The sequence below is a fragment of the Armigeres subalbatus genome, chromosome 1 (genome assembly GCF_024139115.2).
Source record: "Armigeres subalbatus isolate Guangzhou_Male chromosome 1, GZ_Asu_2, whole genome shotgun sequence".
NCBI classification, from domain to species: domain Eukaryota; kingdom Metazoa; phylum Arthropoda; class Insecta; order Diptera; family Culicidae; genus Armigeres; species Armigeres subalbatus.
In genome coordinates, this window is record NC_085139.1 from 5,724,574 (window position 1) to 5,741,769 (window position 17,196).

General features: G+C 43.0%; 1 protein-coding gene across 7 annotated transcripts in view; it reads right to left on the reverse strand.

Annotated features, from left to right (window-relative positions):
• LOC134220118 (ETS-like protein pointed) overlaps window positions 1–17,196 on the reverse strand; it is a 377,379-nt gene that overhangs the window by 87,007 nt on the left and 273,176 nt on the right. For all 7 annotated transcript variants that reach the window (XM_062699108.1, XM_062699116.1, XM_062699137.1 and 4 more), the window contains 2 exons: window positions 11,371–11,487; window positions 3,675–3,878 (listed from right to left, as the gene is read on the reverse strand). In XM_062699108.1, coding sequence (XP_062555092.1) covers window positions 3,675–3,878; window positions 11,371–11,487 — 321 coding nt within the window. The remainder of the gene's footprint in view (window positions 1–3,674; window positions 3,879–11,370; window positions 11,488–17,196) is intronic.

Below are 17,196 nucleotides of genomic sequence, written 5' to 3' on the forward strand. Positions count from 1 at the left end.
ATCCTTCAGGGCATGAATTGGCAGTTAATTTATAAACAAGCAAATTGTGTTAAATGACTTTTAAAAGCAATATTATTTATTGAGCAGTTGCAACTAATTAAAACATTATCCCGATACGACATGTTTTGTAAATTGAGATATTGTTACGACACAAATTATAAGTTTTATGTTTATTCGTGTGTATGCCACAGATCCAAATTTGAGCTACATAATTTAAAGCTAAAGAAGGATTCGATCATAAATTACTTTGATGTTTACATGTATTTTAGTTAAATGCACTTGGGTCATATCATGTGCGTTTTTTTTTATTTGACTCATCTTTTTTTACATAGATTTTGGAATATACACGTTTTTACGCAGATTTTCCTCATAGATTTATCACGCGATTTATCGAAATCGTCTAAAATACGTGAAAACTTCAAAAACCCGATTTTAGTTGAAGTCGTTTTTACGCGGATTTCGGGATAATTAGAGATTGCATATTGTCTGGAAACTATAAAAGTAGGTATACTAATGACATTATTTTCCTCAAGAGACAATAAAAAACATGTATTCTCTTCCCGTACAGAAATAATGACAAATGTAATTAAAAACTTTCACCAAGAAAAAACTCTCGAACAACATTCGAAAGCTATAAAGGTGACGAGTGTTTTTCATTCGACTTGAGTCGTTTTTCAGTGTGCTAACGAGCTTCCATAATGCCAAAACATCTAGTTATTCTTGTACCTCCTCGAGCATACTCGAACGATGATTCGTTTTCGAGATCGAATCCAAACGCGTAATGCCAAACATGTTCGACTCGACAGAATTACGTTCGAATCGAGATGCACAATGTCACCCCTGATTCTGTGTGTTTGTCTGTCTCTTTGTCTGATTGTCCATTCAAAAATAACTCAAAGTGCTCCACCCACCTAGCAGCCACCCCTGCTCGATCGGTCAACAGATTTCCGGCGCCGGTGTGCTTTTCTTGTGCATATTATTGATCGTTTTGTAGAACTTCCGTGCGTCGTTGCAGGCGAAGCTTCTTTCTGCCTCCGAGAGTACTTTCTCGTCGTACCCCCGTTTCTTACGCCGGTGGGTTTTTTTTTTCTCAGCTGCTCTTAGTTCTTTATATCGTTCTCTATTTTGGCGTGTAGCCGCTACTAGCATGCGGCTACTGGCCATATTCAAATTACGATGGAATTTTTTTCAAAATTTCCTCGAGAAATTTATCCGAAATTGCTTGGGAAATTCAAATGAATCTCCTTTTTTAAAAACTTTTAAATACTTCAAAATATCATCAGATTTTTTCCCCAATTTTCGTGAAAAGTTTTTTTTTAATTTCTTTTTAAATTTATTATGAATTTTCATGCGATATTCGCTAAAATTTCTTTGGAAAATTATCCAAATTTTCTTGTGGATTTCACACATATTGGGAAAATATTTCGAATAATTTTGGAGAAATCTGCTGATTTTCTTTGGGATTTGTTTTCCTCCAAATTTCCTTGGAAAATACTTCCAAAATTCGACAAGAAATTATTCCAAATTGCGGAAGGAAAATTTAACAATTTCGCGCTTTGAGCACCCTTAACTTGATTTTAATATGGGTCGAGCTGTCAACCTGTGAGCTAACTGCCAAACAATAAAATTTAAAAAAAAGTTTAAATTGAATTTAAACATCAAATTTAGGATCTACGTGGGAAAAAAATTGTTGTAGCTCAGAAAAACGTATGTTTTCAAATGAATTAGAAATAATCAAATTTTTCAAAATTAAATAAAAAACCTAATTCGCAGACAAAGTGTTGTGAAGAACGTTTCTAACGTTAGACTAGCAACCGCTGGCTTTGTCAAGCTGAAATTGTACAAGGCCGTATCAAATGCTAGGTTCGGCGTTCAGATCAGGCAAGTCAATTTATCAGATTAAAATAGGGAGTTTGCTTATTCTCGAATCGTAACCACAGAAATCAGTCGACGTCAACGTCTCATGACAAGCTTTTTTGAATGCGAAATCCCGAAAACCACGCAACAAACCAGCAGTCAACGATCATGCGGGTCATCGAAAACCACGCACGTCGTCATAATTCAATCATACCCAACAAAGGAGGCCCCCGGGTTATAGATTCCCTCGAACTCCCTCGGCGGGCGATTCCTTTTCATTGTTGTCACACACAAATTAAGTGGACACTTGAGTGAGCAGAGGGCGCGATAGCCGCGCAAGCTAAATTGGTCAGAATGCGGGGTCATTCTCGCTGCGCTTGGATTTCTCCCGTTTATAATGGCCATAACTGCTGCAACACGTGTTCAAAGCTGGAAATAAATATGTGTGTGAGCATTCGTGCGTGAACGACGTCATCATCGTTGCCGAGGCGACTAACCCACGGCAATGCCTACTACATTACTGTATTCTGATTCCGATGGCTCGTTTTTGAAATGCTAATTCCATGCGAGTAATTAAGAATCGTTCGCAATAATTGTCAGAAGTTTGTTGTTTGTTTTCTGTTCGAACCGAACATCTGTTTACGTGCACGCTGGCCTATCAGGACCCAGCGATCGGTCGGTTTTTATCGGTTCCGAGTCGTTTTATGACCTGCCGGTTGGTGCGCGAGGAGAACTACTCTATAATTACCGGGTTTGCGAACCTATTCAATGGTGCTTCTTTTTGCACAATTGACACTGAATGCGAATAAAAATTGTGCTATTATAAATGGCAAAACATGATTGGTGAATGGAAAAAAATCAGAAATCCCCTAGAAGATTGATCCTCCTGATTTGGATTGGATTGTCATTTTATAAAAATTATATTGACGATAGCAACTGACAGCACCAGATGTCAGATACCGTCGATATCGAAGCATTCCGCGACGCAATGAGTTCCAAAGGGCGCGCTATTAATAAAAATGCTTTTATTATTCAATTACAACAACATAAAGATCAAAACCTCTTTCTTCTATAGCACATGTAAAAACTCTCCTATCGTTAGACCGCGCAGTCCATTAAAAATATCTCCACGCACAGCTTTTTTCCGCTATCTAATGGGAAATGTGGGAACCTATTCCCCTAGTTATTTTTTGCACTGCCTATCTTGCCGCCATCGTTATATTGTCCGCCGCGAACCAGCGAGGGGCCGCTGTAAAGATGTCAACTTGAAGATGAACCCCCTGAACTAGAAGGCATCGGAGAACCGGGCGCGTACTCACTCACTAATAGGAACAATGAAAATAAATAATCAAATCAGTGAAGGGTCATGTCACCCTGCCTGCTTGCTTGTGCCCGCCGCCCGACTGACAATTGGGAGATGGGTTATATTGTTATCGTGTTCCGTCGGAGTCAGAGTCGTAGCTGATTCAATTTGGACACCCCTCGCGATGATGGTCGTCGTCGTCGTCGTTTGGGTCAATTGGATTTGTAGTAACGAACGCATGTAGAGGATTGCTTCGATTCAGTGCAGTTCAATCGAAGTAGGCCAGATTTGTGTCGTTCATCGTTTAACCCGAGCGAACGAGGCGAGGGCCCCTCGAACGGGGAATTACACATCGAAATTGGATAATTGACCGTTGTGAGAAACAACGAATTGATTGAATTAGCGTCGGTTGCGTTGCATCTGCTTTGACAACCAGATACAATGTAAACAAGTAAACAATCGTTTGATTCGATTTTATTACCCATTCAAAGGGGGATGTGACCGCCACACTTACCTTTCTGCAGAATTTCCAGATGTTCCCACAAGATGTCACCGGTGAATGGCGGCGCAATGGCCAGAAAGCCTTCGCGCCCCAAACCGATGATGTCCCGACCGCTCATTTTGAGGAACGGCTCCTTGTTGACGCTCTCCAGCGAGAACTCCGTAATTGACCAGTTCAGCCAAATGATCACATGCTCCGGTGTCCATTGTCGTGGATCTGCAAGTAAAGCGAATCAAAACAAAAATGTCTTTCAATGTCAGCCGTTAAGCGTCGTCTTTCGGTGCAATAAAACGATGTTATTGAAGTGATTTAGCTCTTTTCCAGATCTTAAGTTCAACGATGAGATTTTGTGCAGACAGACCGAAGACTCACAAAGGCTCGTAAAACTTAATAATTACAAAGTGGCTCGCCCCTCTCCAACTGACTGACAGCATGGTGACTCATCTGCTGCAACGACGCAACCCGAAAACAATAGAAATCAATTATCTTGACATTGAAAACTGACGTTTGTTGGTTTCTGGGGCGGGTTTCCCACAGCGTTTTTGTTTCGCTTTCAAGAAGCGACAAGGTCGATGGAGCATCCACCGTACCCACCCCGCAGTTCCACGGCCATTGCTGAAACTGTCTGCCAAGTTCTTATGAAAAGGCAGTTTTCTGAAACGAAATAAAAACTACCCAGGAACGTGCCATTACTACCTGGTCTAGTAAGGCGGAGGGCGACGACGCAAGATAATTAACATTTATGCGAAACGGTGGTGGTGCTGCTTTGCATAGCCGGAATTGATCGTTGCTGGGAGATATCCCGAACGCGTCTTCACCGGCAACAATACGCAACTGGAGATACAGTGTGCGGCGCAGTAGCGGCATGGCCAGAGACAAGGTACCCTCAAGGTGCGATTCACGTCAGATTATCTCCCGAAAAGTTCCCTAACGAATACCTTTGTGTACATTTGTGGCTTCGCTGAGATTGGAAGGCAGACACCATCGTTGGAGTTTTTTTTGTTTATAAATTGTTTACAAGGTTTGATGCCTTCAACTCTATTCAAGTAGATTACACAAAGATACATGAAGGGACAAGCCGTAGTTTCATACAACAAAGGAAAATGAGAGGAACTTGTTGAGGCTAACACACATCACGCAATAATGAACAAACTTGTGAATTAATAAGAAGAAGTGAACAATTCAATATCTATTTATCTAAATTGAATTTAAAATCAAGTTAACTCTTTAAAATCATTATTTGCAAATTGATAAAAATGAGTGGTTGAAAACAATCAGCATGTGAGACATTTCACACATTAACGAAAACCCTAGCAGCCGCAAATTTCTGAAGACTTAAGAATAAACCCATGCAGAAAAACTCGAAGTGATGGAGAGTATCCAAAATGAGTTTGAAAAGTTAATGCAAAAGTATGAGATCGCTAATGCCACCGTAGATTTCTGCAACATTGTAGGAAAACCTTTCGAAGACGCGTGCGTTTTTGTTCTTCATGAACTGTGCATTGCACGGAGAACATCTTACGCCAAACATTGCGACGTTGACCATGAAGATTTGTTCTGTTGACTCCGGACTGTCTCTCCAAAGAAAGCATTGAGTCCATCTGTCTTTGTACCGAATAAAAATTCGCAGGAACATTTCCCGGATATAAAAAACGGCAATTTTGGCACAGCAGTACGTCTACTAGCGACAGTAGAAGATCTGGGCCCTTTAGTCGTTGAAACGGGGAGTCTCCACTAGATTTTGCATGCAGCTGCAAAATCTGGTGGAGACTCCACCAAACCATCCGAATTTGTGTGTTTCTTCGGCTTGAGCACTAAATCTGCTGTGGGTTAACGCTTGTCGTCTCCACTTCTGATGTCTTTCTGATATACTGCTTTTGCTCGTTACTTCCTATTTGTTCATTGACCCTTCCTGTAAACAATGACAATCGTTTTTTTCTAATCCCCCGAGTCTACTCTTCGCCATCCTGTAGCTTTCCGAAAAGGAAAAGTTGTCCTTACGCTATAGCAAACCAGATTCCATCCGAGTTCCTCGCCGTACTTTTGTTGCTTCAAGAATCGTGCGAACTCGCTGATGATGATGAAGATCGCTTACAACCTTCACAGATCTTCAAGCAGATGTACGTACTGTCAATAATCATACTGGGTTGACGTAACTGTAAGCTCGAAGACCTTATAGATCCATACCGTCCGTATGTTTCTCAACTGGAAATTCTCTGGTCTACCAATCTTACCGGTCCAGCCTAACCAGATATTGTCCGTTACTCCTTCAATTCCTACCTTGGCAGCTAGTATAGCGCTTCTTCTTGCAAGGTAGATGACAATCCTTTATCCAAGAATGCATAAGTTCCGACATGCTTTGCCATACAGTGTAACTGGTAGATAACGGAAAAGCGAATAGGATTTCGTGCGGTGATGATTGCGTTGTATTGAGTCCGCTGACTTTGGTGAAACGATTCGGCAAGACGGCAACAGCATGTGATGACAAATACGGCAAACGTCCATACCACACTCCTTCTTCGTATCAGCACCAATGTTATGTTGAAAGCCCAGGTGCACAAAGTACTATAATATGTAACCAGCAACAGCAGATATTCGAACAAAAGCCTCCTTTCAAGAGGCTCGGAAGCCTCCTTTCAAGAGGCTCGGAAGCCTCCTTTCAAGAGGCTCGGAAGCCTCCTTTCAAGAGGCTCGGAAGCCTCCTTTCAAGAGGCTCGGAAGCCTCCTTTCAAGAGGCTCGGAAGCCTCCTTTCAAGAGGTTCGGAAGCCTGCTTTCAAGAGGCTCAGAAGCCTCATTTCAAGAGGCTCGGAAGCCTCCTTTCAAGAGGCTCGGAAGCCTCCTTTCAAGAGGCTCGGAAGCCTCCTTTCAAGAGGCTCGGAAGCCTCCTTTCAAGAGGCTCGGAAGCCTCCTTTCAAGAGGCCTCAGGCCTCCTTTCAAGAGGCTCAGAAGCCTCCTTTCAAGAGCTCAGAAGCCTCCTTTCAAGAGGCTCAGAAGCCTCCTTTCAAGAGGCTCGAAGCCTCCTTTCAAGAGGCTCAGGAAGCCTCCTTTCAAGAGGCTCAGAAGCCTCCTTTCAAGAGGCTCAGAAGCCTCCTTTCAAGAGGCTCAAGCCTCCTTTCAAGAGGCTCAGAAGCCTCCTTTCAAGAGGCTCCGGAAGCCTCCTTTCAAGAGGCTCAGAAGCCTCCTTTCAAGAGGCTCAGGAAGCCTCCTTTCAAGAGGCTCAGAAGCCTCCTTTCAAGAGGCCTCAAGCCTCCTTCAAGAGGCTCAGAAGCCTCCTTTCAAGAGGCTCAGAAGCCTCCTTTCAAGAGGCTCAGCCTCCTTTCAAGAGGCTCGGAAGCCTCCTTTCAAGAGGCTCAGAGCCTCCTTCAAGAGGCTCAGAAGCCTCCTTTCAAGAGGCTCAGAAGCCTCCTTTCAAGAGGCTCAGGCCTCCTTTCAAGAGGCTCAGGCTCGAAGCCTCCTTTCAAGAGGCCCAGAAGCCTCCTTTCAAGAGGCTCGGAAGTCTCCTTTCAAGAGGCCTGGAAGCTTCCTTTCAAGAGGCCTGGAAGCCTCCTTTCAAGAGGCTCAGGCCTCCTTTCAAGAGGCTCAGAAGCCTCCTTTCAAGAGGCTCAAGCCTCCTTTCAAGAGGCTCAGAAGCCTCCTTTCAAGAGGCTCAGCCTCCTTTCAAGAGGCCTGGAAGCCTCCTTTCAAGAGGCTCAGGCCTCCTTTCAAGAGGCCTGGAAGCCTCCTTTCAAGAGGCTCAGGAAGCCTCCTTTCAAGAGGCCTCAGAAGCCTCCTTTCAAGAGCTCAGGAAGCCTCCTTTCAAGAGCTCCAGAAGCCTCCTTTCAAGAGAAGGCTCGGAAGCCTCCTTTCAAGAGGCTCAGAAGCCTCCTTTCAAGAGGCTCAGAAGCCTCCTTTCAAGAGGCTCAGAAGCCTCCTTTCAAGAGGCTCAAGCCTCCTTTCAAGAGGCTCAGAAGCCTCCTTTCAAGAGGCCCGGAAGCCTCCTTTCAAGAGGCTCAGGAAGCCTCCTTTCAAGAGGCTCAGAAGCCTCCTTTCAAGAGGCTCCCAGCCTCCTTTCAAGAGGCCTCAGAGCCTCCTTTCAAGAGGCCCAGAAGCCTCCTTTCAAGAGGCTCAGAGCCTCCTTTCAAGAGGCTCCAGGCCTCCTTTCAAGAGGCTCAGAAGCCTCCTTTCAAGAGGCTCCGAAGCCTCCTTTCAAGAGGCTCAGAGCCTCCTTTCAAGAGGCTCAGAGCCTCCTTTCAAGAGGCTCAGAGCCTCCTTTCAAGAGGCCTCAGAAGCCTCCTTCAAGAGGCTCAGAAGCCTCCTTTCAAGAGGCTCAGGCCTCCTTTCAAGAGGCTCAGGAAGCCTCCTTCAAGAGGCTCAGGCCTCCTTTCAAGAGGCTCGGAAGCCTCCTTCAAGAGGCTCAGGCCTCCTTTCAAGAGGCTCGGAAGCCTCCTTTCAAGAGGCTCAGGCCTCCTCCTTTCAAGAGGCCTGAGAGCCTCCTTTCAAGAGGCTCAGAAGCCTCCTTTCAAGAGAAGCTACCTGGAAGCCTCCTTCAAGAGGCCTGGAAGCCTCCTTTCAAGAGGCCTCGGAAGCCTCCTTTCAAGAGGCCTGGAAGCCTCCTTTCAAGAGGCCTGGAAGCCTCCTTTCAAGAGGCTCGAAGCCTCCTTTCAAGAGGCTCAGAAGCCTCCTTCAAGAGGCCTGGAAGCCTCCTTTCAAGAGGCCTGGAAGCCTCCTTTCAAGAGGCTCAGCCTCCTTTCAAGAGGCTCGGAAGCCTCCTTCCAAGAGGCTCGGAAGCCTCCTTTCAAGAGGCTCGGAAGCCTCCTTTCAAGAGGCTCGGAAGCCTCCATTCAAGAGGCTCGGAAGCCTCCTTTCAAGAGGCTCGGAAGCCTCCTTTCAAGAGGCTCAGTTGGGTAGCTGTTTTGTTGGGATGGTTCCTTCTCTTCTAGATAGCGCGGAATAATTGGTTCACTGTTCTATATTTGGTTTTACTTAGTTTACGTCGAGCGGTCGTGTCTTGTATACAACCCCATTTTTTTATTGAATTACATGCTTTTGAAGAGGCCAGATATGCTGATATGCTGGTCCCACTAGTAGCTGTAAGGTTTGAGTAAGTTACTTTCAGCGTGTGATTTTACATTCACATCTCAACGTGTCAATTGGTGAGCAGCAATCCATGACTCGGCCTGTTCTTGTCAGATCTTCGTGACGTGCACACGCCGCACACGCACCCACGGAGAACTGCTGTCATCGCATTTTGCCTCATTTGGGCTACATTCTTTTCTAAGAGGGCCTGTCGCTGATTTCAAAAGATGAGTTGAATTCAAGGGATTAATGTGCTAATTCTTAAAATCTTCGGTTTTAAAAATCCCAAGGGTACAAATCACATTACTACAAAGCGCGTCTGAAAGACCGCTGAAACACGGATTGTGGTTTGGAAAATCACAAAGTGCGCCTGGAAGACCGCTGGAAAACGGATTGTGGTTTGGAAAATCTCAAAGCACGCCTGGAAGACCGCTGGAAAACGGATTATGGTTTGGAAAATCAAAAAGCGCGTCGGGAAAACCGCTGGAAAACGGATTGTGGTTTTGAAAATCACAAAGCGCGTCGAGAAGACCGCTGAAAAACGGATTGTGGTTTGGAAAATCGCAAAGCGCGCATGGAAGACCGCTGGAAAACGGATTGTGATTTTGAAAATCTCAAAACGCGTCGGGAGGACCGCTGAAAAACGGATTGTGGTTTGGAAAATCTCACAGCGCGTCGGGAAGACCGCTGTAAAACAGATTGTGGTTCGAAAAATCACAAAACGCGTCGGTACGACCGCTGGAAAACGAATTGTGGTTTGGAAAATCACAAAGCGCGCCTGGAAGACCGCTAGAAAACGGATTGTGGTTTGGAAAATCACAAAGCGCGTCGGTACGACCGTTGGAAAACGAATTGTGGTTTGGAAAATCACATCGCCATCGCGAGGCTTCAAAATACAGAATTGGCAATCAAATTCTTCTCGAATTCTGGAACGAGTCGGCGAAGCGAGGCAACAGCTTAGCTTACCTTAGCTGTACACATCGTAGTTGTTAGTCGTGATTGGACGAGAAACCACAAATATACAGTTTTCTAGGGACTAAAAAGCTATTCTCACTGTACATGCTTCGGAGTTTCTTTAGTTCAAAACCAACAATGATGCCGGTCACTTCTTCACAGTCAATTAGGATATGGGGAGGAAAAATAGTGCGACACTCATTGCTACAAGAGATTCTTACGCAACACAACGTAGCGGGAGAAGCTACAAAATGGAATTTTTTTTTTTCTGGATTTCCGGTTCAAGGGTACGGATTTCCGGTATGTCTTGGAAGCTGAATGGCCAAAAAGATCGCTCTCAAAAACAACTTAAGATAGAGGGAGAGCTACGGCCTTGTATGGTGCATCGAGCTTTGGTTGTAGAAAGTATCATCCACTGGGAGAAGTGGGAACGCTTGTTGAGGGCTGTTGCCTACATAAAGCTATGTATGTAGAAAACAGTCGTTGTCGGGCGAAGAAACAGAAAACATCTACCGGTTGCTTGTCACAAGAAGAGTCGGCAGAAAGCGGAAAATAGTATCTGGCGTATGTTTCAAGCCACCGCATACCCAAACGAAATAGCTGCGCTTAAGCACACTTTTAAAAATCCAATAGTATTATAGCCTGCGGATGATTTTTGATAAATTCCGGGAGTACAACTTGCAGACTAACAATCAATCTGTTCATTAATTTCAAAGCAGCGTGCGATTCAGAGAAAATAAATGAGCAGTGGCAGATAAAGTCCGAACATGGTTTTCCGGCGAAACTGATTAGATTGATACATGCAACGCTTGTTGGCTCGAAAACAATTATTCGGATTGCGGACAAAGTGTCAGCCGGAGAACTTTCGGAGTTTTTGAGCGAAAAACTGCTGCGTACAATACCAAATATTGTGTGGCGCAGACGCATGAATCACGAGCTGTCAATTGTACAAAGAAGAAAACATTGTGAGTCGAATGAAATACAGACAGACTTCAGTGGGCTGGTCACTTAGTGCGAATATCGGAAGAAAAAAAATAGCAAAACAAAATTCAACAGAGAATCGGATAGAGGCCAGTTGCTCCGTGGAACGCCACGAACGCTGGCTGCTCGAGCGGTGGAATCGGACATGGAAACACTAAACGTTCGGCTTACTTGCACCCAACCGGCGGTTGTTAGATTTTCTAACAATTCTGTATAAGAATCTACCAAAACATATATAAGAACTGGGCATATACGAAATTGCTAGATTCTTATACAAGTATTGTATAAGAGTCTAACAGTTTTGTAAGCTTTTTTTACAATATTTGTTTGAGAGCTTACATTTTTTTTGTATAAGAATCTAACAATTTCGCATATGCCCAGTTGTTATGAAGGTTTTGGTAGATTCTTATACAGAATTGTTGGAAAATCTAACAACTGTCGGTTGGGTGTGTGGAAACATCGCCCAAGACCGACGATTAAGGAGCTCTACAATACGCCAGGCATAGGTGTATGGACGCTGTAACCAACCAAGTAGGGAAATCCGCAAAAAAAAATCTAGAGAAATTCGGATATTTTCCTGAATCGGAACAAACTATCAATGGGCATGCAAGAGCTGGCATCACGAAGAATTTGATTGTTCAATAACAAATATTTTACTAAGAGCAACTAAATATTAGAAAATGCCTACGATATTAATCGATTGTATATAAAGCTTACCTTTGGTGATTCGGCAGGACTGCACCACCTTCTCCCAGGAGGCAAACGAGGCGTACAGGACTTCGGTCAACTTCTTGTTCGTACCCGGCGTCAACGGGGGTATCTGCGTCGGCACATCTGTAAGCAAGAGAAAACCAGAAAAAAAACGGAGCCGTTAATTTACGAGTCACTGCGGGTGCTGGAATCCGGTAATGTTCGTCACCATCGTGAGGTGATGATGACGTTCTTAAAACGGCGTGTGCCGCCACTAAACCTGACTCGGCGGTTGCCCGCAAGTGTAACAGTATCGAATTTCATGGACCATTTTCTCTCCCCGGAAGCAGGCCAATCCGAATTACATTTTCGAGGAAACCGAGACACGCATTATAAATTGGAGGTTAAATTTCGCACGTTCCAGCGAAGAGTCGGAGGCGACGACCGCGTCGACGGCGACCCATCATCAGTCAGTCAGTTGGAGGTTTCAGTTCTTATGAGAGCAGTCAAACCGCCCGGGAGCGGTAATGGGCAATAAAAATTAAAACCTTGTAAATCATAATACGATTTTCTGGAGGCAGTTTACGGGTCCGGAAGTTTCCCCTCCTAACCGTGCGTCGTCGTCATCTCGCGGTTGGTCGTTGTTTGGCAAGTTCCTTCTCAGAGCGATTCGTTCCCCAAGAAGGCCGCGAAGAGCGCTTCTAGATGTGGGCCATAGGCGTACGACGATGGGTTAGTTTTCACGTTCAATCTGTTCACAATTATTTTGTTTGTGACAACATTTGGTACTGAGAGAGTTTCAATCATTTGATATCCAATAGATTTTTTCATCAATATTATTGACGAGTGTTAAGCTAAGCCAAGCTAAAGAATTTTCATACAAGACGATTCATTTAAACCCTCATTCAAATGTTAGCACCTGTTGTTGGGCGCCAACTATTCTAACAAGTAACCCCCTTCACCGCACGTCACTGTTTATCGGGGTTTGCTTCCAGTTGAGGATAATCTTCTCTTCTTCGCTGTTTGTGGCCACTTCCACTTGGCATCATCGTTCGTTCAGTTCTGGAGTAAGTGAGTGAGTAAGCGAGCGAGTTCAACGCAGCCCAGCATCATCGGGCAAAGAAGCATCGTGTCTACTTTTCCAGTTATTAACAGACCAAAAAAGCCCTTCAAGCTTCTTCCTCTGCCTGCTGGGCAACTCTTTGGCAGCTCGGAGCCTCCTCCATCTCCGTGGAAGTGGAAGCAACGCTGCTGCGATGCTGTATATTTGTGAGTCAGTTTATTATCGCTCATGTTTCTTCGCGTCCGGACAAGAGTATTATTTTTCCACTCATGATCATCATCATCGTCGTCGTTCAGCATCCAGATTCAGAGCAACATTACAAGTGTTAGGGGTTCCCAAGTGACGAGCGACAATCTGATTTGAAAAATCGGTCTCTTGGAAGATGCTAACAATACATTTTTACCGTCAAAGAAACTCCTTTTTTCATTTTCGTTCCAAAATCTTCCATACATTTTGCAAACAATTGGAGTTGGGTGTTGAAAAATATTCTCACCCACATGGTCCGAGAACCCCTTTCTGCCGCTAAGCTTCCCAACCACTTGAAGCGTTCGATTCGTACAACATCATTTTCTGGCCATTCTTTTCCGCACACTGACCAGCACCGCGCAAACAAGACGGTAGGTAAGATGATCCGAAGCGGCGCGTGAGTTAATCGGATTGTTGATGGTCAGTTTTATGAATGAAACCCGAAGACGCACTTGAGAAAGAGTTGTACATTGCCTATGAACAATCAAGAGCAAAATAACAGAGAACATGGACCACAAAAAGGAACGAACCGATGCGATGGGATGACGACCAAGACGGAAGCTGGAGGCTTCAGACCATCGAAATTGACGGTTAAATGGCTGGAAATTATGTATGGAAAATTGAAATTTAACGGATTTTTAGGAATATTAATCCTCCAGTGAATCCCGCGTGCTTCCTATACGGACGAACCGATGATGGATGCTGGCACTGGACAAAAAAGCGATTATTGATGAAGATTGTTTCCTCCGTTCCACCACATCGTTGACGATATCTTCTTAAGCTGCTCGCGCACTCGTTAGAGAGCGCACTCCCCAGCAGAGCAGATCGCGACGTGAGGAACATCTACGCGGCGATGGTCGTAGCCCGTAATTGGATTGGACGAAACAAAAGTGAAGAATTAGTTCAAATTGTTTTAATTGGTTCCAGTGTGTCTGGCGCAAGTGGACTTTGGTTGCGCGACGATTACCTCCCGACTGGCAGCTAGGCGTTGCTTCGACAAAGTGACGATGCTAATTGAGTTGTTCTCCGGTTGGTTCCCTTCGGATCCGATTGTAAACTAGTTTTGATTCATTTGATAAATGGTACCGCCTCTGCTAGCTAATTTCTGATGATTATAAATTGAAACAATGTTCACTATAGTGACATCATGAACTGATTGTTCGGCTGGAAAAATGAATTAACGTTGCTCATTTAGTTGAAACACCTTTGCAATGATTGATAACAATAATAATGATAGGAAATAAATTTCAGTACACTCCACAAAGAAAGATAGTGATTATGATCTTATTTTAACTTGAAGAGTATGTATTCCAGACGTTGAATAATTGCCCAATTGATTTGACGGCATTACGTCAAGTTTGACGACAGTGAAAACACGTAGGAAGTTTTACATAAAGTCGAGGGATTCAGTTGTTTTCATTCAAAGTTGCATTTTTTTTTATTCCAAGTGAAAAGGGTTACTGCTCCTGAACTTCATCTCATAGCTCCTGTGTTCGTCCCATTAAAATATTCTTCCGAATTTCCTCAAGATATTATTCCGTAGTTCAACGGAAACACAGTGACTCGATTACACCCAGGTTTTTTTACACGGTTTGGTTTTGGTCGTTTAAGACCTTCAGTGTCAATGAAGCAATGAGTTAACCCCACCAAAAAATTCACAAAAATCAAAGAAAATTCAGGGGGTATTCGAAAAGCTGTAAAAGTTCAGGTTAACCGAAAAATTAATGAATTCCAACCGCGTAAAAAAAACCTGGGTGTACTCGATATTGAAGGGACCATCGAGTTAGGAGAGGTATCGAGAAAGGCAAAACATTTATCCGTCTAAGACGAATTAAGTACTGTCCATTTAATTCCACCATTAATTGAATACATTCCACTCAAAGAGCTATATATATTTTTCTGAAAACATTTATATTTATTTCCCAAAATATGAAAAACTTCTCATATCATGTAGAAATATGGTTTATGGTCAGGAAATAAAGGGAGAAATCGCCCATCTTAGAACCCACGTGCTTTTTACACTAACTTTTCAAGAGCACGAGTTGAAATAACTGTAACGCGCATATAGCTGAAACAATGTTTAACTTCTTAATTTGTAAATATTTTGTATATAGTTTTCCTTTCTGCTAAATTTTTGCTATAAGTTTCATTATAAATTTTATTATTATTACTATCGACTCTCGATGTTCCAAATATATTCCGATATCTCTCCCTATGTCGATTTCCTAAGTCTCTTCAATATACATACATTTGGGCTTTCTATATCTCGATAACCTCCCTATCGTGATATCTCTCCATCTCGATGAGTTCTGATCATATTTTGCTCTAGATTCACTCTCCTTACGTTTTCCGGAGACGAGCCAGCCTCGGGCTGAAAGTCTCCTTAATAAAGACACAAAAAAAAAAAACTCTCCTTACGTCGATTTTTAGGCTACTAGACCATCTTTGAACAATAACAAACAGCAAACGACATTTGTTTTGTCGTCGTTTTTCATAGCAACGAGCTTATTTGAATCTAGTACGCATTTAAATGTTCCTTCCATTCCTCGATCTCTCCCCATCTCGATGGTCCCTTCAATATCGAAATGTGGAGAGGCGACTGTATTATTATTACGATTATTATTACTGAAATACTTTGGCTATTATTATTTCCCTTGTCACAAGACGAGTTTGTACAATTCCATTTAATTCCACCACTTAATTGTACGTTGACAGATACGTATTTCGACCTCAACAGTAAGGTCGTCTTCAGTGTCTCGTAATTGACTCGACTTGTCGGTACAATGAAGTGGTGGAATTAAATTGGACTGTAGAAACTCGTCTTATGACAAGTGAAGACATTCCACTAAAAAGCTCAAATAATTGTCTTAATATTATTATTTATAAATTTTGAATTTAATTGAATTGAATAATGAAATAATGAAAGAAATTAAATAAAAATATGGAAGACAATTCGTTCCCAATCCTATTATTGTCTATCCGGAACAAAGTTAGAACGCTTTTTATACCGAAGTTGAATTTTTCTCCAGATACAGGCAACTTTCCCAACTTCGGAAGTAGTGCGCTGGATTCGCCTACAGATGCGCTAAACAACGCATCAAATAGTTTAACAGATAAAACTTCGGAGGAAAGTTCGGTTCGGAAGTCCCGACATCTAATTCTAATTTGGTGCTACGCCAACAATAAACACCCCTACACCCATGCCGTTACCACGTCACTGTTGACCATGATTGTCAACAAAAATGCCTATACCAGGAAGGAGAAATTCCTTTAGAAGCCGCTGTCATCGAGATGGAAGGCCTCTAATATGTAGTTGAACACTGGTGCAGTTTTAATCATGTGTGAACGCCATTGGTAAAATCCCTAGCAGCACACATGTTCCCCATAGGTTAATATAACTCAAATGAGACCAGATTTACCCGGATAAAAAATACAATAGAGTTTCAATAAAATATCATAAAAATACAATACATTTTATTGATGAGCATTAAATTCTATTGTTTTTATATCACACCAATTAAAGTGCCATATTGTTATTCCAACAGATGTGCAATAAATTCTATTGCCAGTAAAATGTCGGCAATAGAGTTACAATAAATTCAATTGTAATGGCAAAAATTTGTTCGAGAAAAATCGATTTTTATTGTAAAGATACATAACAACACCTATTTTCCATAGTAAAACTGCCATTTACAATAGGCTTAATGGTGGAAAACAATAGCAAAACAATTTATGTTATTCTATTGTGAACCACTATAGAGTTTAATGTAATTACTATTCAATTCAGCGTACTGTCACAATAATTTCTATTGTAATTCTTTTGGGATTTTTTATTAGGGTAGTCACAATCAAGTTGCAACAACAATTTTTGTCAAACTTGTGCTGCTTGGAAACTGATCGTGTCGAAGAATAGGCTAGTGACAGTGACATAGGTGGTACTAAAAGAGTTCGGGTGCGATCTCGCCATTCCTGTCGGAAGGAACAACATAAGAGATGGAATCAAGCCAGCAGCAGAATCCGGTACCCGAGGTGACGCCCCAGTCCAGCCAACAACAACGAAAGGAGTCCCAGGAGAGTCGTTCCTTCGTCACTTGGTCCTCGTGTGCTTTCAAGTCGGTGAACGGTCTGCCCCCGACCGGATCAGCAGGTGCAAGACGGTCAGACGGAAGAACGCAGAGACCAAGCAAAACGATTAAGGTCTGAAGAACAGGACTCGGAATGGTTTGCAGAACTTCGAACGCTCCCATCGCTTGTCCGGCTGCAACATGGTCCCCGACGCGGACCCCCACGATCGGCTAAGCAATTTGTAAAGGTGTGTAACGAGCATGTATCATTTATCCTTCAATCCTTCCTGAATCGAATTAAAATTAGATAATTATTTAAACTCAATTTCCTCAAGTTTTCTTAATTATTGAAACTAAGCCCTGCTTGTTTATTTCTCCTTCTATATTTGTTTGTTTCGTCTTGGCCATTGTTTTAATGGAAGTCTTTCCGCATCCTAACGCCACCAGTTCTTTCCAGAGTGTTCTTAAGTGAAACGACCC